Below are 24,745 nucleotides of genomic sequence, written 5' to 3'. Positions count from 1 at the left end.
TACTACTGTCTACTTCAATACCGCAATATCAAAACTTGTTCTGTACTCAAAACTGAAGATTTAAAACTTTTTTAAAATGTTTCTTCTAAAACGCAGAGTCTATGGAGGGCTTTTACTATGCTGGACTATAATGCAAGTAGTCTACGCAGTTGAACGCGAAGATGTTAAAGTTAACTCGGAATCTAATTTAGCAAATTCTATTTCAAAAATAAAAACGGAGAACAGTAAAGTTGAAGAACTTAGTAATATAGACAAAGAGAAGATTGAACAAGCAGATAAAGCTCCAAATACAGATATGGAAACTAAGAGTGAGGACTCAAAATCTGAAGCAGGTGACGAAGATCCTTTGGATCAAGTTTACAGAGAGTGTAAAAATAGCTTATCGTGCGCCGAGGGGCGTATGGTGCAGCTCATAGATCAACTAGACGTACGGGAATCCGTCCCTCTATTAGACGATCACGTGACGCTCGTGAAAAGTCCTGAGGCTGAAGAAAAAGACGTTCCGAAAAATGACGGCACTTCAGAACCAGGTGCAGCGTTACTCTCAAGGATAGACAGGTACCTGAAAAGCCACTCAATACGAGTGGAGATTCCAGAATTTAAAAATGTATTTCCGGAGATTCCTGGAAGACTTCTACAGGAGAGGTCGGTGGATATTGGACTGCGATCTCTCGCTACGGATGACGCTTCAGAAGGTTAGTGTCAATCAATTTTCTTTAACTTAATAATGATTTTATCTAAATTCTTGTTAAGAAAGAAATTAGAAAATGTTATGTGACATATAAGCAGTAAATTAATATTCCTTAGCAACTTGTGGCACCTGAGCCTGCTTGTTTATATCATATTATTCCATCAAAATTCAACCACTTCAATATGATATGGGGGAGAGTTGGGTAGTATCGGACATCGGGTAATATCGGACAGTGAGTTTCTTTCATCTACCACCAGATGATAGTACCTGAATGACAAGGTTACGTTTCTATGATGTCGCATACAGAAACGTAACCATGTCATTCAGGTACTACCATCTGTTGGTAGATGAAAAAACGCACTGTTCGATATTACCCGATATCCGATACTACCCAACTCTCCCCTAACTTGTACACAATATAATATTCACGGAACCAAATACATGTTATCTGTAACTCACTGTATTTGTAACATATCTTTGGAAAAGAAGAAACAAAGGACGTGTGAACGCAACTGATTATCACAGCATTATTAGTATTATTTTAATTTAAGGCAATGCATCGGTGAAAATCCTAAAATTTGAATTTATTAATGTATGAACTTTAAATTTTTACCATATCATGAAAATTCAATGTTAATATGAGTACAATACATCAAATTGCATTGCTATCTAATGTACAATTCCTGAGATATTAATTTTTAATTAAATGTTTAATATCTAAATTTAAATTTCATCAATATACATCATGCGATGAAATATATAAATTCAATATTAACCTCACAAGATCAATATAAACAAACAGATTTGGGGTTTCTAAGAAACTGTTGTTACTTTCCTACAAAAAAATTATATATTGACATAATTTTTCTTTTCGCATTTTATAAAATTTTATAAAATTATATGATCATTATGAGCACTATGAAAAAAAGGCCAAATCACATTTTTAGTTCAGTATTTATACACAATTCCTGAAAACTTCAAGATAATTCCATGAAAACTGTATCGCGTAGCGGATTTTGAATGCAGCAAAATGCTGAAAAAAAATTTCAAAATTCAGATGTGAAAAACTGTACATTACCATCATCCTGTTGCCCTAGAACTTTCCAGAGGAGAGTGCCATTTTAAAATAAAAAGTTTATTCACAATAAAATACTGAAAAACTAAAGAACCTATTTTTCCATTTTTGAATATAATTTCACCGATGCATTGCCTTGATAAAAAACAGACGTTTTATTGTGAACTATTTCAAAGTTAAACGTCACGTGTAATATTTAAAAATAATTTTGATTAATTTTTGGTGTAATGAGGAGTTCTTTACTTGTATTATGTGAGGACTGTGGTAATTTAGATGTTGAATATATTTTAACGATAACGATATACAAATTGTGGAAATGTCCAATTCTTAACTGCAAACTTTTAAGAACAAATTTTAAAAATTTGAATGGGAGTTATTTTCTTCAGGCGAAACTGATGATTGGTGTAAAAATATCACTTCGGTGAGTATTTTTAAGCACAAGAATTTACCATATTCATTTTTCTTGGCATTGTTTCAATTCATGAAAGGGTTCAAGAGTTAAATCTGAAACGTCTTCTCATAAAGAATCTAGAAGTACTTGTGAAAGTGTTTTAACAATATATTAAGGTAAATGTTAATTTATCCTGTATTGTGATATTATAACACAGAGCTTTTAGTGATTTTATATGATAGGTTATTGAAAATTTCGATAAACTTCAATCAAATAATATAAATGCATAAAATATTACCAATATATAATAGTGAACTTTATCTACATTAACTAGAATATCCAAATGTTATTTTAAAGAACAAAATCTACTTTAAGCATATAGACGACAGATATGATTATTGGGTTCCCCACTATACTGAAATTACACTTCAACTTCTCTTTAAGGAAATACAATTTTATGTAGGCCTACAAAAAACTCAGACAATAAATTACATACAGTAGAATACCATAATGGGCCAGCCTACAACCATAACTGAAAGGGTACGTAAGACCTTATTCTGACGACGTGAAAGACTTTTTAATATATAATTTGAAGACACTGTATCAACTATAGTACTAGGTTATTTAGCGTTGATGAAAATGATGACAGAGAGATGGTATTTGGCGAGATACATTCGAGGATATACCATGGAACTACCTGACATTAGTCTCACAGTCGTAAAAATTTCGGAAAAACTCCAACCAATTAATCAAGCGGGGTTCGAATCTACCACCGAACACAGTATCGGATATGAAATACTTAGTAGTCACCTTGGAGGAATTTTTGATCTTGTGTCAAAATATATAGTTCACTGCTATTACAGCTACCTGAAGGTTGCGATTGTTGTACACGTTACTAAAGTCTTCAGCTCTTATCCTAACGATACACTGAAGAGAAATAATGCCATTGTTGTCCAAAATATGAATTCCTTATTTTGACTCTTAAAAAGTATTTCGATGCTTACAGATGTTCCTAGAAAAATTTCAAAGACTTGTAGCCCTTGGAAAACTTATTTTGACAGACATTTTAAAAGATTTGCGCGCTTTAAATACCCTACATTCTTTCCTGTTTAACTCCAATTTTTTTTTCCGGTTTTTAGCTTTTTGCATTTTTGCCCATGTTCACATAACTTACATTGTTCTACAAATTTTGAGCTAGCTGGATGAATTTTTTTTCCGCACTTCCCTCAATCTACGGTATGAAAGTTCGCATACATTATCTCAGTAGAAATTCAAAAGTATTTAGAAAAAATTGTACAGTCATGGATTTTTTTTCGCATCTGAGCTATAGCAACGTCAATATTTTTTAATGGCACACTTAAATTTTCTATGCCAATTATTATGAATGACAGTATACTGAACATAATAGTAAAATTTCATTTTAAAAATGTTCCATAAATATGTGATGGAAAGAATTGAAAATATTTTTATGAGACACTTTTAAAAAATGTACAAAATAAGAATTGAGCTGAAAATTTTTGTGTATACTTATGTACGAGTAGTTATATACCAACTAATGTATGCAAAAAATTGAAACTGTAGGTCCAAAACTTTAAAATTTTAAAATTTAACTTTAGTGTGCGCTTAAAAGTAAAGTAATCCTCTTCATTCAATTGATTCTGTCGAAACTTGCATGTTCGTGTTCAGCTTAAGCTAGACATCAACCAAAACTCCTACGAATTTGGAAAAAGTGGTTCATGGGAAGAATTATAGCCTAAATAATATAAATAAATAAATTCTTCTTCTTCTTGAAAAAAATGTTCATGAAAATTTAATGGTATCGTTCCTTAATATACCACTTATTATTAAGACTTCCGCGTCCAACCTGTGGAGTAACGTTAGCTCATCTGGCCACGAAACTAAGTGGCCCGGATTCGATTTCCGGTTGGGGGCAAGTTACCTGGTTGAGGTTTTTCCGGAGTTTTCTCTCAACTCAATATGAGCAAATGCTGGGTAACTTTCGGTGCTGGACCCCAGATCCATTTCACCGGCATTATCACGTTCATTCCAATCAGACGCTAAATAACCTAAGATGTTGATAAAACGTCGTAAAACCTGCTAAAAAAATTAAGACTTCCGCAACATTTTATCAGAAGTTGATCAACAATATCGACCATCTCACATTATTACTATGAAATTATGATTCAGCTACATTTCGGTACAAAATAGACATAACGCTAAAATCCATGCTCTGAGATTGGCATTTAAGTTAACAAATATTTTAACAGTAAGAAAAAAAAAACGGTTTTCCCTGTGTTGATACATACATCTATTAGCCTTAACTCCGCCAGGATAAAATAAATAAATGTATATATATATTTAACATATGTACTTATATTTTTCACTGTTCAATCATAAGCCTTACAAAATTTTGAAACTACCTTAAACTACAGTTCATTAAAAACATATCTTTAATAACTGAATGAAACTTATCTGTATGTTATTTCTCTGATATAAAAAGACATCTATAAAATATTTTAAAATCTTTTTTAATGGAATTTGAAAATAGATCTATTAGAGCCAGAACATTTCCGCATTGTAATGTGCAGAGACATCGATTAAATTTAATATCTATAAAGTAACATGAATAGTTTAATTTAATATTAAATATATTGATGATGATAATAATAATAATAATAATAATAATAATAATAATAATAATAATAATAATACTTTATTTATTCTGACAGAGGCGGTAAGATCTTCTCTTCCATTCAATCAGAGGATGGAAATAACTTAGTACAATGTTATTACAGCGGTATAATTGGTTGGGAGAGGAATTGCTAAATCACATCTTATTCCGTTCTTTTTGCTAATAATAATAATAATAATAATAATAATAATAATAATAATAATAATAATAATAATAATAATAATAATAATAATAATAACCATCATCATCATCATCATCGTCGTCATCATCAAAATTTGTTTGGCAAAGCTTGTTGATTACCCAACACATTTTTTCTCCGAATTTTGTTCATAACATTGAATAAATTTACAATTTAGGTGTTGAACTTTTTCATCAAAATCGTTGTAAATATAAAAATGGCATAGAAACACTTCGTAAAACTAAGTGAAGTAACTTATGTTATTTCTTTTACGTGAATCAAAAACACTACAAAATCTGATCAAATTCATTCTTCATATTACGGACCAAGATTAAATAATCAGTTTATTGAAATGAATCCAAAATTAAGTAATTGCAGTAATAACATTTCCAGTAAGACAATTGAATAATGTTTTTTTTTTTTAAATTGAAATTGCTCATTACTTAATTTGATCAAATAGATATTTTTTCTTTTCTTCTTTTCGACTAGTGTTTTTTTTTTCAGTACCTTTTCGCCATAATTTTACTTATATCAGTTAACTTCTAGTGTTGTTCATGTAACTGGAATTGCCCCAATCACGAGCATTTGCTCATTTGGGTGCAAACTGTATATTTTAAATATGTATTACGGAATTTGCTATTTCAATGTTAATAAATATAAATTCAAATTCAAAATATTATATGCACAAGGCAAAATCGAAGTAACAAAATATGCACAAGCTAGGAGAATGTAGATATTGTAATGAACTTAAATTATATGACAAATTAAATTATACAATTTCTTTATTAACTACTTACAATGATATTTTCCAGTGGAAACGTAATTAATTATTACACACAGAATATTTGTTGATAAATATTTACTTATGATAATGTCCATATAATGATTATTTCAGAACTGTTACTCTTTGGTAGTGAAAACATCGTGTTGGTATAATTTTGAATTGCAAGTTACTTTAATGGAATTAAACTTATTTCAGTAAAATAACTTCTTTTGAAAAATTTTTCAGACAAAACCGCGACAAATTTTCATCTGTCTCGATTCAAGACAAGCGAATTCCACCTCTGTACCAAATATTCTACTTGCGTCCGCATGTGTACGCATTTATCCTACATGTTAACCAGTTCCTTACATCGCCATCCTGCATGCGAAGTGGCGATGTAAGAGAACTTCTGCCAACAATCATGAATTGCAAGAAACTTCGCCAACAAGCTACTTTTATACTAGTGTCGCAACAATGAAATGGGTTCCGGTTTCTTTCCACCAGACACATATCTGTGACCAATCCCGTCTCTCGTTTCATGTGACGTCATTCCCCGCTCCGCTCTGTAGCGTTAAACCCTTTCTTCGAGCGACGCATCCGTTTGAAAGGTCATTGTAAAGTATGTCGGTCAACAACCTGACACAGATCCACAACCGGTAGGTAACACGATTTACCCAAGGCCATGGTTAAGGTAGCTGAACAAGCCAGTGACGTATTAGATACATACTGCCGTCGTCATAAATACCAGCTGTGACTGATTAAATACTCAATCAAGTATGTAATATTTAAATTACTGTTTAATAAAATTTAAATTGCATATACATTAATTAATAAGAACGTTGAAACGAGAACCTATTAGTGATACATATCTAACACTTTATAATCAGTTCTTTCTGTTCTTATATACGGAGATACGGATAATAAAAAAACAATTAGATAAATACGAGTATAACACAAAGGAAATAAATAACTAAAATAACTTGTTTTACAGACATGGATAAAAATGTGTGACAAGAAGCTGACATAATATTCACTCACATAAAAATGTTGTGCGTTCCAGAAAAATTAAGTTCCTTTATAATTTTGCGAATATTGCTGTTCATAGCGTTATAGGGCCTTTGGTCCACTACGTTTCGTCCGTTTTTTTTTTTTGTTCACTGCCACATTTGTCCATTTCATGACTCGTCCATTAAGTTTTGTCCACTGACCATTTAGTCCATTTTCATGCTTCGTCCATTATGTTTTCGTCCACTGACTATTTCGTCCATTATGGCAAAAATAATAGTTGACATGAAACATATGAAGAGTTCGCGGGAAAAACGATGAATGTCACATTTCTGTTAAGGATTAGATAATGATCTAATTGAGTCTATAACTGCAAGATGTAGTGCTGTTTCTATAGAAAATAAAGGAAAGGATTTCTGTATTCGTGGTGATAATTCTCCTTTTTACCATTTTTTATAAGAACAACATTAAATTTCGTAGTGATCCATGAATTAGATAATGACATCGACCTTAACAAAACTGTGACTTTCATAGATTTTCCCGCGAACTCTTCATATTTCATTTGGTGAAAATGCAATTTATTTAAATTGATATGTGTTGTTGATGTACATGCTGTTTGTATTATAAATATAATTAATCTTCATTTTCTTCTTCCTGAAGAACTTCATCAGGGTCAATTAATTTTTAATTTTCAATCTATATGAAATTCCACTCAGATATATTTCCAGCCGGCCGTCATTATTGTAGTCTTCACACCGTGTAACCATTTCCCTGATAAATTCATATTATTTACACAATGTCTGACTTAATGGTGCACGGACTCGAGTGTGTCCTCCCAACAATTGAGTACCGGTACCCAATATAATGTAACATTGGTTGACTCCGACGTATACATACAATCTCAGCCATAATTTTTAATATCAAAAATTGAAAATATAAACAGTATATTCGTACTTTTTAATATCCAAAGGAAAATGAGAAGTATCTAAGAAACAGACAATAATGATGACAGTACCTTCTGTTGTAAATTGTAGATGGGAAACACAAATATATAGACGAAAGGTTATGGACATAAAAGGTGGACAAAATGTATGGATGAACGTAAATTGTATGGACCAATCGGTAGTAGACAAGAGAACGTGGACGAAAGTGAGTGGACGGAAGGTAATGGACGAAACAAATTGTGGACAAAAGGTAGTGGAACGAAGGCCCGCAAACCGTTCATAGTTCTCTTGAAGTATTATGTGAAAGATATACTACTATAGATGTTAATATTAAACATGCACCAAAACGAGATTAACTTTCGTTTTCTGGATTGCACATAAAGATGGGATTACTTAAAATTTCAAAAATAAGAATTATTATACAGCGTACACGGTTAAAGTGAATAATGATAATGATTATGATGATAGGGTCTAATGATGGTGGTGATGATTATGATGATCATGATGATGATAGCCCAGATAACCCTTGAAAGGAAAGGGCCTGGATACACATAAATAATTTGACTGAGAACTAATTAAAAAACTGTACATACTAGTTATTATAATTTTTCTCATATTCACTTACTGTATTTATGAAACACTGCATTTAAAAATGATACACACACGCGAAAGAAATATGTCTGACAAGAAATCTCATCCTTTAAAATGACACGCTTCTTCACAGAGCGTAGTGATTATACCTAGAGCAACATGGTGCGGTGTGGGAAATTTCACGGATTTTAACAACATTTTCAACGAAAATTATAAAAAATTCTTCGTATAATTAATTATTAATTTCGAGGTCTAGAAGCATACTGCTCAGCTCATTTAAATTACCATCTTTTAATTGTACAAAAATACAAATTGTATAATGCATACATTACAAAATATAAATAAAAGACAATTATTGTATTATAGAAACATAAAATAAGGAAGTAACCAACATAATCGGAGTTTTTAGTTCTTTTACTTTCATAATTAATCAGGAATATATTATTATTTCACAAGACGAATGCCGGATTGATCGTCATTTCCTATACAGAGACACTGAATCTATAGGCCTGAATCTATAGTTGTACATGGTGGATATGTCTGCAGCCTAGTTAGTTATGGCCACCATATGACAATATGTGAGTACAGGCTATAATTATGCCGTAATTCCGGGTACAAGCCGCTATATGGCATTACGTCACAAGGACACAAGTCTGCTAATTGACTTGTAGATGGCAGCAAAGTAAGAATCAAATCAATTCCCAACAGACAGTTTACACATCATAGTTAAAGCGAAAATGAATAAAAATGTTAAAAGATGAAATAATATTAATATTAATAATAATAACTATTGGTCTGAGAGATATCTTAAGTGCAAGAATAACAACATTTTGTACATAAAATTATGAAAAAAAATCTACAAAAATAAATATACTAATACCAAAACTATTACTGTTCTAGTCTACAGTTAGGGAATGTATAGTCTTAACTACTGGAAGCGGTAGATCTATACTTTTAATTCACAAAGATTCATGTAAAATTATGCACTATTTTAGTATTAAAATTTATATCGATAATACTTAATAGCTTTAAATTCTTGGCACAAATTATATATTTTGCATGTCATTTTGCACAAAACCACTTTAAATCAATATGTAAAATAAAAGTAAGAGTTAATTAATTCTTCCTATTGCCGAAAACAATTATGAAAATATTTTACAAACAAAATTCTGTGATGTTTGATTAAAACATGACAACTCCAAATATCCTATTTTGAGATACAAGCATTTTAATTTTCACTTCTTCTATACAAATTATAATTATTCTAGTTTACTTATAAATGTGAATGAAAATAACAAGATTGGATGGAGATAACAGATAAACCAAACGAAAGATAACTGTTTTCTTTATATAGGACTGCGCTTTCAGCTAAAAGGGCCTTTTTTGGAGTTATCATGTTCTGACCAAACACTATAGAATTAGGTCTATAAAACTTGCTAAATATTACAGGGTCTTCTCGTCCGTTTATTTAGCTATGTAATATTAAAAAAAAAGTATTATTTAAGGTATTCATAACGAATCATTCAATAACAGGCAACTCAACTCAACACGGCAAAGAATTGCAAGTATTGCCAGAAATATTCCCTTGCCGTAATTTTATTTTGTTAACTTAAAATAAATACTCGTATATTGTTACTTTAATTTTACTAATTTATACATTAAGTTTTTGCAAGTTACAACATTTAGATAAAAAAATAAAGAAAGAAAGTTTGTAATTCAATAAAGTTTTTGTATGAAGCTGTGCGTAAATTTCATACAGGTAACAAAAGAAAATTAAATGTCAAGAAATTAAAAAGAAACCTCTTTGCTACCTATGATAGCAAGGGTTGGAAAACTGTGTGGAGTTCCAATGGCAAAATGAATTAGAAATCAGTTTTGACAATGACATTTAAAAATTACATTGAGTTACAGTGAAAAACAAATACGCCTACTTTATGTTATTCATGTGCCTATTTTCTTACAAACTGTTGTAATAAATTTTAATACATTAATAATGAAAATTCAAAACTTTCGGCAAGGTTCTGGTCACTTTAGCGCCTTAAAATTAAAAAATAAGAACGATACCTCCAATTAATTTTTGATACTGCATATTTAATTAAATATTTCGAAAATACGCAAGCTTGGTCTGAAGAACTTCGCTAGGGCGTGCTTTCGAACCTCGCTCATACTGCTTGTTTGTTTGGATTTCCAATAAAGCTAATTTGATGTAATGTCATGGGGAATTTTAGGATTCATGTCGCCATAGAAGCATATGGCTATCGTGAATATCATGTACGTCATAACAAAGCAGTTCAGACATGTTAATTAAATAATCAACTAATAATTGGAGAATTTTTTACAATACGGGACCGGCATTACATTAAAATCCTGAGTTTGTCTAAGATACAATATTGTGCAACTATGATTTTGTATCTATAAAACAGATTATTACTATCATGTCAATCCTTTAAATACATTTTCGTGACAGTACCCTCCCATATTTAAGTATGCGACAAGCTACACCTTAAAACACTCATATTTGTATTAGCTATTAAAGCCGGAATGACCAAACAATGACTTTTTCGTCTCTTTTATGTAGTATTGAAAACTGAAAGCGTGTGAAACAAGTGTTTCTGAGCGTCACGATTCCTCTCTCCCCTCCAAAATCATCTGCCGCTCACTAGTCCTACTTCCCAACTAATCTACTCCACATTCCCAATCGCGTGTACTGTAGGAACCTACTTTTCCCGCAGATCAGCTTCCGCCTTGGATCTGAGCCCAATTAAGGGGAAATCGTAACTGGAAACAGGGTTAAAAAATCACTAGATATTTCAGAGGATTGAACATGGACCTAAATAAATCTTTAAATCAACCAATATCCGTGATCGGAAAAACGCTTTTGGAGTCTACTAGAAACGAGTATGTCAATTCACCCCACTCCTCAGCTCCAAGAAAGAAAAGTTTCTAATAGAAAGTGGAAGCTCTGACCCACAAAGCCGGCTTTAAATTCCCGGTATTTGCTTGTAGGTCAATATAAATGTTGGTCTTTCTCGTATAATGAATAATCGATTCTGGAGAAATCGAGGCAATATCAATACTGCTCACAGAAATTTTTGGTAACACAGCATGAAATTAAATCCGACATTAAAGGAATCGATGTATATACCGCGTGTATTTTCGAGTTAGAATGTAGGGATTTAACATTGTCATAAGAAACCTATGTATATTTAGTCAGCAGTCCAAAGACTGGTTGGAACTTCATAAGTGACACCAACAAGACGTCACTTATGAGACAACTAATCTAGAAGATAATGGGTAGGGGAGCCAGTTCCTTTCCACCTCAATTGCATACATCGGTACTAGTAACATATTTCACTAATCAGACTTGAGATGCATGCAACAATTATTCTTCCTCTGACCCATATTATCAAGTGAGATGTACGACTGTGTGATAATCAGCCAGAACATCAATCAGATGTTAAAGAAACTTATGTATAAAAACAATGAAGAAATAACTTAATGAGTGGACCATGTTTAGAAATTAAAAAGCTTTGAGAATTTTCAAAATAAGAGAACATCATGCCTTTGTAGCACAAATGTATTTTTTATATTTTTCATTTCATGGATCGTAAAAAAGCTTCGATCATTTATTTGTTCAAAGTTTTAACTCTGCACTCAATTTTAAACACAGAAGGCACCTCTATGTATCATCAATAGGTGGTTGCATGGTGGAACATATGTGTTTTAATTGTAGAGAAAGAACGAAAGAAAACTATGGTTCTTCTAAACAACCACTATGCTGCAAAGGGTTAAAGTTACTAAGTCAAAGCCTGAAGAGTTGATATTTACAACGAACCATCCTTGTCAATGTTTTCAGTCAAAGTTGTGAGAAAATTCAGAAGTAAAAATATGTGGATAAATCAGAGAATTAAAATATCATGTATTACGAAAAACAATCTACAGACTATTTAATGAGTAAAAGCAATAATATATATAGAAGAAATAGTAATAGTGGTACTAATGGTATTAATAAAAGTAGTAACTTTTTGTAGCAATAAAAGTAGAAATAGGAGTGGTAAGTAATACTAGTAAGTTAACAATAAATTTTCGAAAAACCCTGAATGTAGGCAACACACAGGACACAGGAATGAGAGGTTATTTAGAACTACGGAAACGCCTGGAGTCTATACTAAATGCATCGCTTGAAAAGCAGAGAAGACAACTAGCCATAAGGCGTATATGGAGAGAAAGGAAAAATCGCAATAGGCCTTTGACATGTTTGCACAAAATCACATTTAGGCAGAAGCTCAGTTCTTAAAGACAATTCGATGTTGTTTGATGCACTGACTCAACAGGCATGGAAGCAATGATCTTTAGACACACGCACATATACGTTTAACGGTACAATAAATACAAGAGCAGTTCGGAAATATATTGATTGGCCCTCGTAGTAGTAATAAAACTAGTACTAATAGTAACTGAAGTAGCACTAATATTAAGAAATTGTAGCAATTAGTAGCAGAAGGGATGTTGTGTTACGGTTAACTGAAATAATAGTAGTATTAATAGAAATAGTGGACCTATTATGTATTGATCATAAAAATAAATAGTATTAAAAGTACGAGATTACAGTGTGTTGGTTAACTGTCCGAAGATAGGTTTGAACCTCTCAAGTGACACCAATAAGGCATCTCTCATGAGGCAACTAAGCCAGGAGAAAATGGGGTAAAGTGGTCACTTCCTTTCTCCCTCCATTGCATACATCGCTGACTACTTATGGTCGGCGAGTTCATGTAATACCAAGTAGGAAGCCTGTGTGTTGTGATATATCATTTTTGCACCCGCCAATACTTGCAATTCTAAGCGCTGTTGTCACGTTTCCGCTGTAGGGATCGTTTCTAGTTACAGTTACCATGAACGATATATTTATTTCAACTCGCGTCAATAAACTCGAGATACGGCAACGGTGTTCCGTACGCCATGTGAAGTTGATATTGGCAGGTCAATTTAAAATGCTAACACATCATTGGTAGTCATATGTTACCGTTTCTTGTGATTGGAGCGGCACCTGAGAAGGCCTAATCAATAAACAAACTCTGTCTTATCTCTTGAAAGAAAAACGTCGTCTTTGATGCCGGCTGGGTATTAATAAAATGCGGACACTATACACATTACACTAATCAGACTTCAGATGTATACAAACAATAGTATTGCAATATTGTCTAGTATGTAAATGTGAGGAAATTGGATAAACCTAATATCCATTAAGTAGTTAGTTAAATGAACACAAAAATCACTTGAGTTGGTAAATATGGACATTCTTACTTTACGGGCTTCTCCACTTCTTTAGCGGTTGCCCTTTATTCCCGTCCTCCAAAATTGCCGGTCCTCCCAATCACCTTCCTGCAGTTGAAGATCTCTCATAATTTTTGTTATTCCTTTTCTCCAAAGGGTTTTAGGACAGCCATGTTTTCTCTTCCCAGTTTGTGACCATTCCAAAACCTTCTTTAGTCATCTTCTTCAGACATACGCCTCACGTGTCCATATTATTGCAATGCTCTTTCCTGTATCCTCTGAATAACATTTTCTCCTGCATTCATTTTTTCCCTAATCACCTCGTTTCTTGTTCTCTGAAATCTGAATATCATCGCACTACGTCTTAAGCCATCCATTTCAACAGTTCATTCAGAAGTTTTAATTTATTCTTCGTATATTTTTTTTTTTATTTTAGTAGGTTATGCTACGATGCTTTATCAACAGCTTTGGTTATTTAGCATCTGAATGAGATGAAGGTGATAATGTCGACGAAATGAGTCCGGGGTCCAACACCGAAAGTTACCCAGCATTTGCTCATATTGGGTTGAGGGAAAACCCCGGAAAAAACCTCAACCAGGTAATTTGTCCCAACCGGGAATCGAAGCCGGGCCACCTGGTTTCGCGGCTAGACGTGCTAACCGTTACTCCACAGGCGTGGACTTTCTTCGTATACCTTCAGTTTATCCCGTCATAACTAGTACGAGGACTTTGAACAAAAACTACACAATCACAAGTAATAGGACTCCCCGGTCACTCAGTCAGCATTACGCAAGGTCACAGTTTAGGACAACGTAAGAGAAGGAACTCACATGTCCATATGGAAGAAGCATATACCTTCTCTTTATATTTATTTTATTGGGTTATTTTACGACGCTGTATCAACATCTAGGTTATTTAGCGTCTGAATGATATGAAGGTGATAATGCCGGTGAAATGAGTGCGGGGTCCAGCACCGAAAGTTACCCAGCATTTGCTCGTATTGGGTTGAGGAAAAACCCCGGAAAAAACCTCAACCAGGTAACTTTCCCCGACCGGGATTCGAACCAGGGCCACCTGGTTTCGCGGCCAGACGCGCTGACCGTTACTCCACAGGTGTGGACTATACCTTCTCTTCAATGTCTAAATCGAAAATAGTTTTTCTAGATTACGAGTATACCATACTACAAAATCCAGTAATTACTGTCTAGCTTTGTTAAGTACAGGGTAAGACAAACACAGTGTACGTACAGGACATCTGTCATGTTGTATGAAAAGGAGCACAAGCCAGGCTGTTCCAATAGGCGGTATTGCTTTCAATATCCCACAATCCAAGTCTACTTAACCTGGGTGTCATGTGTGGAATGAATAAAGAATTTTTTCCTCCAATCCCCTTCCTTCATCTGGTATAATGAACGAATGTGTGACGCCGTGCTGGGGGGTACCGTTAAGACAATTTCCGTAACCTCGATAGAGACAGGAACCCCTCGCTTCGAGATGGGTTCTCTGAAATTAATGTAGGCTTTGCATGTGTGACAGCAGAGCTCGTGGAGCTGAATACAAATGCAGTCTCACACACGGTACTCGGCGTCTGCCGACAGAGGGAATTCGATTTCCATACTAAGTAACGGAAGACAGCTAGGTTTCGAGAAACTTTTGTCATCGGCATGCAAATTCGTAAGAAATAATAATTCTGGATTTATATCGTTGCATATGAATTTGTCCTCTTATGCTGGATGCTATGTACATCTGTTATCAGGCAGTACATCTCACTTGACGATATGTGTCAGAGGAAGAACAATTGTTTGTATGCATCTGAAGTCTGGCTAGCGTAATGGTTCACGAGAACGAAACATTTTAAGAAGGTTATATGAAGACATCAGTTGCATAGTTTACCTCGTAAAACAATCTCGAGTTAAAATACCGTTTCAAAACAAACGTCATCAGTCAGTCATTTGTCAAAATTTCGGTATCATTAACATCAACGGTGCATAAAACAAGGGAATGCACAGTAATGTAACACAGACACAAGACAATGACTGACATTCATATGGTACATTCAGTACCATGTAATAATTATGTTATTGGAATTAAGTTTCATAGGATAAAATGTCACAAGAAATAATTAAGGTTTCTACGACTAATTACGTTTCATTGGATAACTAACAGTGCACAACATTTCCAGGATAGGCTATATTATATTCCAAAGGATAAGTAACCGATTAAACTTGAGATTATTAGGATGAAACATATTTCATTAAATAAATTGAATATTAGAATTAATATTCCTAATGTGAAATCGGTCATTATGATAAGAGAGTAGGCTATATCGAGGGCCGGTTTTTTTAATTGGCGATAAAGTCGAAATATGACAAAGATATGCACTAAGAAGTATACGCAGGTTTTATCACGAATGTAACTGATTTATGACTGTAAATTTGTCGAAAGTTTTCGCGAAAATTGCCTGTTTGTACGAAAAATAATTATTTCTACAAGAGAAACGAAAAAGGATTTTTTTTTATTTCAAAGAAATACGTAGCTCTGCAAAAGAATAGGAATTATTCTCTTTAATTTTTTACAAGACCGTTTATGACTGGGTGTTTTAGTAAAGCTAAGCTAAGTAACAATAAAGCTCATTTGCAAAGTGTACAAATATTATTATTATTATTATTATTATTATTATTATTATTATTATTATTATTATTATTATTTAGATTTATTTCGCCATGAATATTACAAATATAATTCCGTGTATAAGAAAAAATATAATACAAAGAAATTGTAAATATACAAAATTTTGCACTTTCCTGAAAGAGTATGTTCTCATCTGAGGGGAGGATTTGATACATAATAAAATTATATGCATAAACCGTAATAAAATAGCATCCAAAAATGAATAATGAAGATTGTGTATGAGCGTATGACATTACATGGCGAAAAAAATAATCACAACATTTTTAAGATATTATTGTCACATTTTTAACCATAATTTTAAAAAAAACCTGGCCCTGAATAAGATGTTATAAAAAATTCAGCAAAGCAAGAGTAAATTGTAATTTTTGTAATGTAAGAATGTGAAGATCATGCATAAAAGAAAAAGGAAAATGGAAAAGATTTTATTTCTCAAAATATGACATGCCATTTACTTCAATGTTCATAAGTCTGTAACAAATTTGAGTAGAACTATACAGGCTTCAGTAAAAAACGTACGGAGGTACCGAGTGTGAGAAAGGGACACAGCAAGTGCTATCTGTCGAAGAGTTTCGCAACTAACGGAATACACTGGCGACTGGAATTCATTGCATATATTGCAGTTATCAGCCTATAGATCGCAGCTCTCTCGCTGCTTTATTTACCGCTGCTACTACTACTTTCGCGTCTATTCGCAATCAGTTTGGAACGATTCTGCGAAATCTAAGTATCGAGCCACGATTCATCTCTCTACTAGCAACCATAATCTTCGTTTTCATATTTATTCTCAAATTTCGTCACTGACTTCATCTTTAGCATCCTCTACTTTTCGTCTTAGTTTTCATCACTTTATTCGTGCTCAGATTAACTTTTATTAATATTCATTACAGTCTTTTAGCTCTGGCAGTGATAAATTCAGTTATAGAAGCAAAGTTAACGTTGAGAAGGAGATCCGCGTAGCTATAACAAGCATTGTTCTCAGATAGGGTTCTTAAAACCACCAGAAAAAAAAATGTGAGACTTGGCACTGGTTTTAAACATTGATCTTTCGTGCGTATTTTCAATCACGCTTATCCATGTTGTCTTTGAATATTTAATTCTTGAATATATTCTTTTAACACTTACTTAGTCACTGATGTACTGCTAAGTTATTTCAGTAAATAAATAAATACATACATAAATGAATAAATAAATACATAAATAAATAAATAAATAAATAAATAAATAAATAAATAAATAAATAAATAAATAAATAAATTCTCCATTCTCCTGTAACTCCATCCCTCTTAGCCCCAAATATTTTTCTAAGAACCTTATTCTCAAATATCCTTAATCTTTGTTCCTCTGTCAAAGTGACAGTCCAAGTTTCACCAACCATACAGAACAACCGGTAATATAACTGTTTTATAAATTATTTATTTATTTATCCATTTATGTCTTCATTTATTTATTTATTTATGTATGTATTTATTTACTTACTTATGAAATTACGGTAAATAAATAAATAAATGGATAAATAAATAAATAATTTATAAAACAGTTATATTACCGGTTGTTCTGTATGGTTGTGAAACTTGGACTCTCACTTTGAGAGAGGAACAGAGATTAAGGATATTTGAGAATAAGGTTCTTAGGAAAATATTTGGGGCTGAGAGGGATGAAGTTACAGGAGAATGGAGAAAGTTACACAACGCAGAAATGCACGCATTGTTTTCTTCACCTGACATAATTAGGAACATTAAATCCAGACGTTTGATATGGGCAGGGCATGTAGCACGTATGGGCGAATTCAGAAATGCATATAGAGTGTTAGTTGGGAGACCGGAGGGAAAAAGACTTTTGGGGAGGCCGAGACGTAGATGGGAGGATAATAATAAAATGGATTTGAGGGCGGTAGGATATGATGATAAAGACTGGATTAATCTTGCACAGTATAGGGACCGATGGCGGGCTTATGTGAGGACGGCAATAAACCTGCGGGTTCCTTAAAAGCCATTTGTAAGTAAGAGAAAAAATGAAACAAATCATGAAATACAAGATGAAGTGTTTCGCCTATATGAACCAATTGCACACTTGATGTATTTTACAATAAAAGTATACCTGTCTCATCAATTTTCCTTATTCATTCAATTCTACAATTTTATTCTAGTTTTATAGTTTTAGATTTAAAGGAATACAAGATAGTAATTTAAAAGTCTACTTTCTATAAAAATACCATCAAATCGAATGTTGACTTTTTTTTTAATTTTGGATTCAGAGGCGTCTTACGGATAAATATGTGAAGGGCCATACAGTTGCAAAAAGTTTTAGAACCCTTTTTTTACACTTTTCCTCTCTTGTATCTCAAACATAATCATTTCACGTAAAAATCTTCGAAGAGAACTTAGAGACATGAAAGTAATTGTGTGAAGAATGAGAAGTAAGTTTAGTGGAAAACATAAATCATTAAGAATGTCCGTATTTTAAAGTGTGAAGATTGTGTGAGGTACGAAATAACTAGACGGAGAATGTATCAGATAAGAACTTTACTAAGTTCATTAATCTAATACACCTGCCAACTTCTGCAAGACATTGTCACTGATGTAACGAACATGCTTGTTAAATTATATAGTGTGATAATTGTACACTGCTGCAAGTAACTGTAAATTTCAAGTGCAGACAGTCACTTCCTTGTTGGAATCAAACTGGGAAACAACACATGAAATTACGGTTCTCCTATATTCCGTAAAGCAACGTTTTTTCTCTCTTAATACACTCCTACTTCTTCATGTCATAACTTTCCTTCTCTCTTTTCCAAATGTGTATGAAATTTAACATATGCAACGTTATAATATCCATAGCAGTAGTTACAGTGATTTATTTAAGGGGTTAGGTACAGCTTACTGCAAGTAAATTTTGAAAATATTCAACATTTTTTTCCTCCAATACTGTATCTTGTACAAAAATGAAATTTAGTATGTGTGAAACACTGTCCTTCTGCTAAATGGGAAAAATATTTTTACGATTAAAAAAAATTATTTAGATTTTTTTTCAAAATTCAGTTCACTGTGCAGTGATGAAGCGTTTCCCACAACTCAAAAACTATCCAACATTCTGTGATGAAATATTTTGTGTGTATTTATGCATGTCATATCTACAATATGATGCATGATCACTTCTCTGTCTTTGATAGATTGTCTGATAAAAAATAAATTCATTTTTTAAAATGGTAAAATATCAGTATTTTCTTCAAACACAAAATAAAAAAAAATATTTATTAAGGAACGTAGTTGAAAGAGCATGATATTGTAAAAATGAGTTTCAGCAATAAAACAAAAGAGAGATAGCATGAAAAAGTTAACAAGTTTATGAGTTATGAGGGAAACGTTTCATCACTGCACAGTAAACTGCCTTATTTTGAATTTAAAAAAAATATACATATAAACAAATTTTTTTTAAATCGTAAAAATATATCTTTTTTTTTCATATAGCAGAAGGACAGTGTTTTACATATATCAATTTTCATTATTGTACAAGATACAGTAATGGAGGAAAAATGTTTAATATTTACTGCTGTAAGCTGTACCTAACCCCTTAAAGTCGTTTTCACCTAGAGAGATTATTCAACGTCGAAGTTCAATTTCATCAACAAATGGCGAGCAGTTCTTTTCTAGAGCCTTCTATCATAGACAGTGTTCTTTTACGTGCCTTAGATCTACGACATGAGATCCACAGCTTTACTTCCCTCTCCGATAAAACCAATGTAAAGATTTTATTGTCGTTTAAAATCCATCGCCATTGGTCAGGTTTTGGACACAAGATCTTATGGCTAGAATGGTAACCACTGGACCATCCAGCGCGATCATAAGCATTGTTTGAATTAAAAGCGACAGGGAATTCGTCGAAGCCCTAATTGCGTGAAACGTTTATGCTGTTAGTGATTGTTATTGTGAGCATGTCTGAGATTATAAGGGTATTTTAATTTGAAATAAAATTTTGATATTTCTGTTTTTATACTCCACGCATTTAAATTCAACAAGGCTGTGCCTTTTGTTAACTACTTTATAATCGCCTCCTCATTCTATGAGGCCTATTCTCGACACAATAATGCAATTGATAGTCGAAACGATTCACATATTATAAATACGATGTCAATGAATTGTTTGAAATTTTAATGAATAATAATGACATTATAGAGAATTGGATTCATTTGGCAATTAATAACATAGTGAAGTATTTTGTAATTATACACCCATACTTTATTAATCAGCCCAATTTATGTAAGTGTGGGAATGATGAATTAATTACAGTGTCACATTCATTTTACTTTTATACTTTATCAAAGTTGGCTGGATTGGAAATTACTTTCTTCTAAACACGCCATAATAAATTAGAATCATCCAAAGTCTACTTTAATTAATGACGTCACCATATTAACAGAAAGTGTGACTATATTAACGAATGTCAAGGGAATAAAAATATTTTGCGTCAAAAATTGTTATCGTAAGATACTGACGTTTCATGAAATGAAATAATACACCACCCTTACTTGCGAAAATAAGCGAATGAATGAACAGTGGAACTATTTACTTGAAAGCTTTATAACATACACTTTGTGATTTTTTTAAATAATAAGATTGAAAGTACTTTGTTTATAAATCGAAAATGGTACTTGTATTTTTATAGACAAAATGAAATGAAGATTAAATTACACCGATATTACCAGGTACCCAGAATATTTTTATTGGTATCTTGGTTAACAAATTTTAGTATTTATTCGAAAGTAAAAGCTTACTAAAACCAATGTACACACGAAAGTTCGTTTGGGTTTCTCTAAAGACTCCCGAGCTGTGACATTGCAGAAAAAAATAATTAGCTTCCATCTCAAACCTACTCATATTCTTGCCCATAGCAAGTGTTGCCGCGTTCCGGTAGGGAGATAATTTACTCACCTAATGTAAGTGTTAACCATGACGTGTTAAGTGATGATAATGATATGTAGATTATCTGTTGATGTACTGGATATTGAATTTAATTATTATTTTATAGCATTTAGAAATACGTTTGCGTAAACAAATATTTTGATCACGAAATGTCACATTAATGTAATTAGAATTCATGAATACGAAAACATTTGGAGGAAAATGGAGTGTGAAGTCCTATTTTATTTAGTTACTCTTAACAGTAATATCAAATGAAATGGTGACAAGTCAGAAAGAACTTTTTGATGATATTGATCACATTTTCTTTTTCAGGAAGAGGAAGACTGAAGAAGCTGATCTTGCCATTGCTGCTGGGGATGAAGCTCAAAGCCTCCATCCTGTTGCCCATCTTTATCTCTACTATAGCCCTCATCAGCTTCAAGGGCCTGTGGGCGGGACTCGCGGCCATGTTGGTGTCTGGAGCCCTGGGACTCAAGGCACTGCTGTCCAACAGCGAAGGCAGTGGGGGTCCGAGCACGCGCTTTACTCTGGGGTTCCTGAAGCCCCATCTCGTACCTGACGTCTACCACAGTGATTACCTATCCGGCTGGAGTCGTTCTGTGCCCCTGCCTGCCGACCACCCGTATCGCACAGATCCTCACTACAGGGGCGAACACCCCTACAGGGGCTACTATCCCTCGTCGTGGGACAGACCTGTAGCAGCAGCTGCTGCCGCCCAGTGATGGCCGCAAATGATAAGACTTCACTAGGACTCCAATGTGAAAGAGGATAAGAATGACACAGACTGGATTCAGTACTCTCAGAAATTAACAACGTACCAATTGGAAATTTTCTGAGCACCGAGTTGTGTTGTGTTGTGAGTACACCAGCCGATAAACGTGGATCGAGTTGGTTATGGTCTCCACTTCGAAACTTTTCTTCTACATCACTGTCCAGTAGCGTTTTTGCAGTGCTATTGTGAAAAAAAATAATATTACTAAAATCCTAAAGTCTCTTATTTAAGAAGTTATTAGATATAGTGCAATTACAACTTCAGAATTTAAAAATAATCGAATAAATATGCACTATTAATTAAAAATAAATACATTTTGTGTAAAAGCATGAATCCTGAGAATAAATTTAAATTAATTCCTTAGGAGTTTAGGCAGAAATCATTTCGTTCAAAATAATCGGTGACTTACATTTCATGATCATTAACTGAATTTCAAATGTATTAAATGTATAGGATTGTATTTATAAAATCTAAACACTGTCGAAATCGTTTGAACCTCCTTAAAATATAGTTTGATAAGACATAATAAAAATTTCAAAAGACTCGGACTTAAAGGGGTTCGGAACAGCCCCGTTCATGTAATGTGAATTTATATCTAATTTCCTCAGATTCTATCAAACGTACACTACCGTTCAAAAGTCTTCGATCACCTATCACAAGTATGGATTTGTGGTTAAAACAAGGATTTCGTTTTGAATATTCTATCATATCATAATTCTAGAGAGAGAAAATATTTATTTTGTTGATCTATTTAGTTTTTCCGATGTGTTTGTGCATGGAAATAAAGTATATACAGTGTAGTTGTTTTCATAGCTGATCGAAAACTTTTGACCGGTAGTGTATAAGAACGTAATTTTCGCAATATATATTTTACTCGCTGTTCATAATTTTATTACGTAATTATATTTCATCTTATACTCAGTATTTTCAAATAAAAAATATAATTTCAAAAGTACTCTTTTTAATTTGAAACATTTGTTTAAATACATCATACATAAATTCAATAACATTACATAAAGCTCATGTTAAGACTCATAATAATACTCTTAGAATATCAAATCAATTTATATATTGCTTCACATAGAAGATGCTGAGAATATTGTTATAAATTAAGGCAAATGTAACATTACAAAAACAGGGCGTTCTGCACACCCTTAACATCATATGGTTTGTCTTCAATTGTTCTATTTTGATTGTTCGGAAATATTTATTTAAAAAATGAAAAAGTTTACTCTCTTAGGATTATGTCTGTGGGTTGAGTTCTATATTTTATAATAAGTATAATTATATTTAAACGGTAGTTCTTGTTTATACAGATGCGAGAAGAAAACTTTCAAACGTGCCGAAAAAATGTGGAGCATTTTGGAGAATCTTTCTTTGAATACTTATACAGAGAATGAAAAAAGAAACTACTACAGAGTTTTCACGTCTAGAAAGGAGCATTGGTCCTCTGGGCAAATTTTTTAAGTTAATATACCCGTTGTATATTGAATTCTATAGATTCAAAATCCCCTACCTCCCCTTCCACAAATTAATAGATTTTGGAAGTAACTGGTGGCAGATAGAGGGGATTTTGAACCTAACACTGTGTTTAGCAAGCCTTTCGCAAGAAATTTTGTGACTTTTGGAACTCAAAGCATTATAAATCAATAGAACTCATCCTTGTCAGCATATCGGTGCGTATAACAAATGTGAAAAGTTTGTCTTTAGGAGGCTTTGAATCTAGACGATTCTATTGTCTTATTGGCGATACGGTGCAGCTTTCTTCAGGAAAGTAATTATATAATAATATATTGTATAATGATGTAATTACAATACACCTCATCTTTTATCCTCAGGACAACTGACCAGAGAAGATCACGGTCCTTTTTAGACACGAGAAACCATATAATAATTTAAGAATAAAACGGTAGTAATAGGTCCTATTTAATTTTATCAATTGCTAACAACACTAGGAAATACTCCGTCTCTAATTGTGAGATATTTTATCAACTAAAAGTGTTCTGATTTTTTCAATAATCTCTATGCGTTAACAGGTTGACGAGAAAAAAATTGTAAGACCTAATAACAATATTTATAAATTGATTTGATCCATGTATCCATTTTAGACTGACACATTCGTTCATGTTGTAATATTGTTGAATATTTGAACTGACGACGATTAAAATTCAGCACTGATCAAATGAATATTAATATTTTTCCTTGGTTTGTATTTATATTAGCCCGCATTAAAAATATTTAACGACAATTAATGTGTCTATCGTAGTGCAGTTACTGTATATCGATTTTAAAGCTATGCATTGCAAGATATTCTAATGCTTTACTCTTTAAAGTACAAATTGTTACCTGTATAATTTATTAACTGTGTGCTTACTATTGTAATAGCATTGTAACTCCACTCAAAACACAGAGTTGTATAAAATGTGAAATAAATCATTTGCCTAACTGTCATACTGTCAGTAATTACTTCTGTTATCTGTGCTTATTTCAGGGAGATATTTTATCCACGAGCTGATTTATCTAGAGAAAATCAAACTCGAGTGGGATTTAGTTGACTATTACACGATTAGAAGAAAGTATATAAAGATTAGGAGAAATAAAATACTCTAATACAATAAAATATTAATTGGCTTATAAAAATATGTAATAAACTGTCTTGAAAATGTACTATTGTACCATCTCATCATTACAACTATTCCGCTAGATGGCAGTAGTGTGTTATTATTAGCTGTTCTCTTGTTAACAGTTGTGCCAACTAT

General features: G+C 32.8%; 1 protein-coding gene across 1 annotated transcript; it reads left to right on the top strand.

Moving 5' to 3' along the window:
• On the top strand, positions 1-24,437 carry LOC138697717 (uncharacterized). The gene is made up of 2 exons (XM_069823197.1): positions 1-695; positions 21,527-24,437. The coding sequence occupies exons 1-2, from the start codon at positions 77-79 to the stop codon at positions 21,934-21,936; spliced, it is 1,029 nt and encodes a 342-aa protein (XP_069679298.1). The 5' UTR covers positions 1-76; the 3' UTR covers positions 21,937-24,437.
• The last annotated feature ends 308 nt before the right edge of the window (positions 24,438-24,745 follow it).

Source organism: Periplaneta americana, chromosome 4 (assembly GCF_040183065.1).
Source record: "Periplaneta americana isolate PAMFEO1 chromosome 4, P.americana_PAMFEO1_priV1, whole genome shotgun sequence".
Classification (NCBI taxonomy): Eukaryota; Metazoa; Arthropoda; class Insecta; order Blattodea; family Blattidae; genus Periplaneta; species Periplaneta americana.
This window is presented reverse-complemented; position numbering and strand designations above follow the sequence as displayed.

Bases quoted from the DNA above. Each gene is read 5' to 3' on its own strand.
- LOC138697717 (XM_069823197.1), top strand. From the start codon at position 77: ATGTTTCTTCTAAAACGCAGAGTCTATGGAGGGCTTTTACTATGCTGG. The intron at 696-21,526 runs GTTAGTGTCAAT...TTTCTTTTTCAG, and splicing joins TACGGATGACGCTTCAGAAG to GAAGAGGAAGACTGAAGAAG.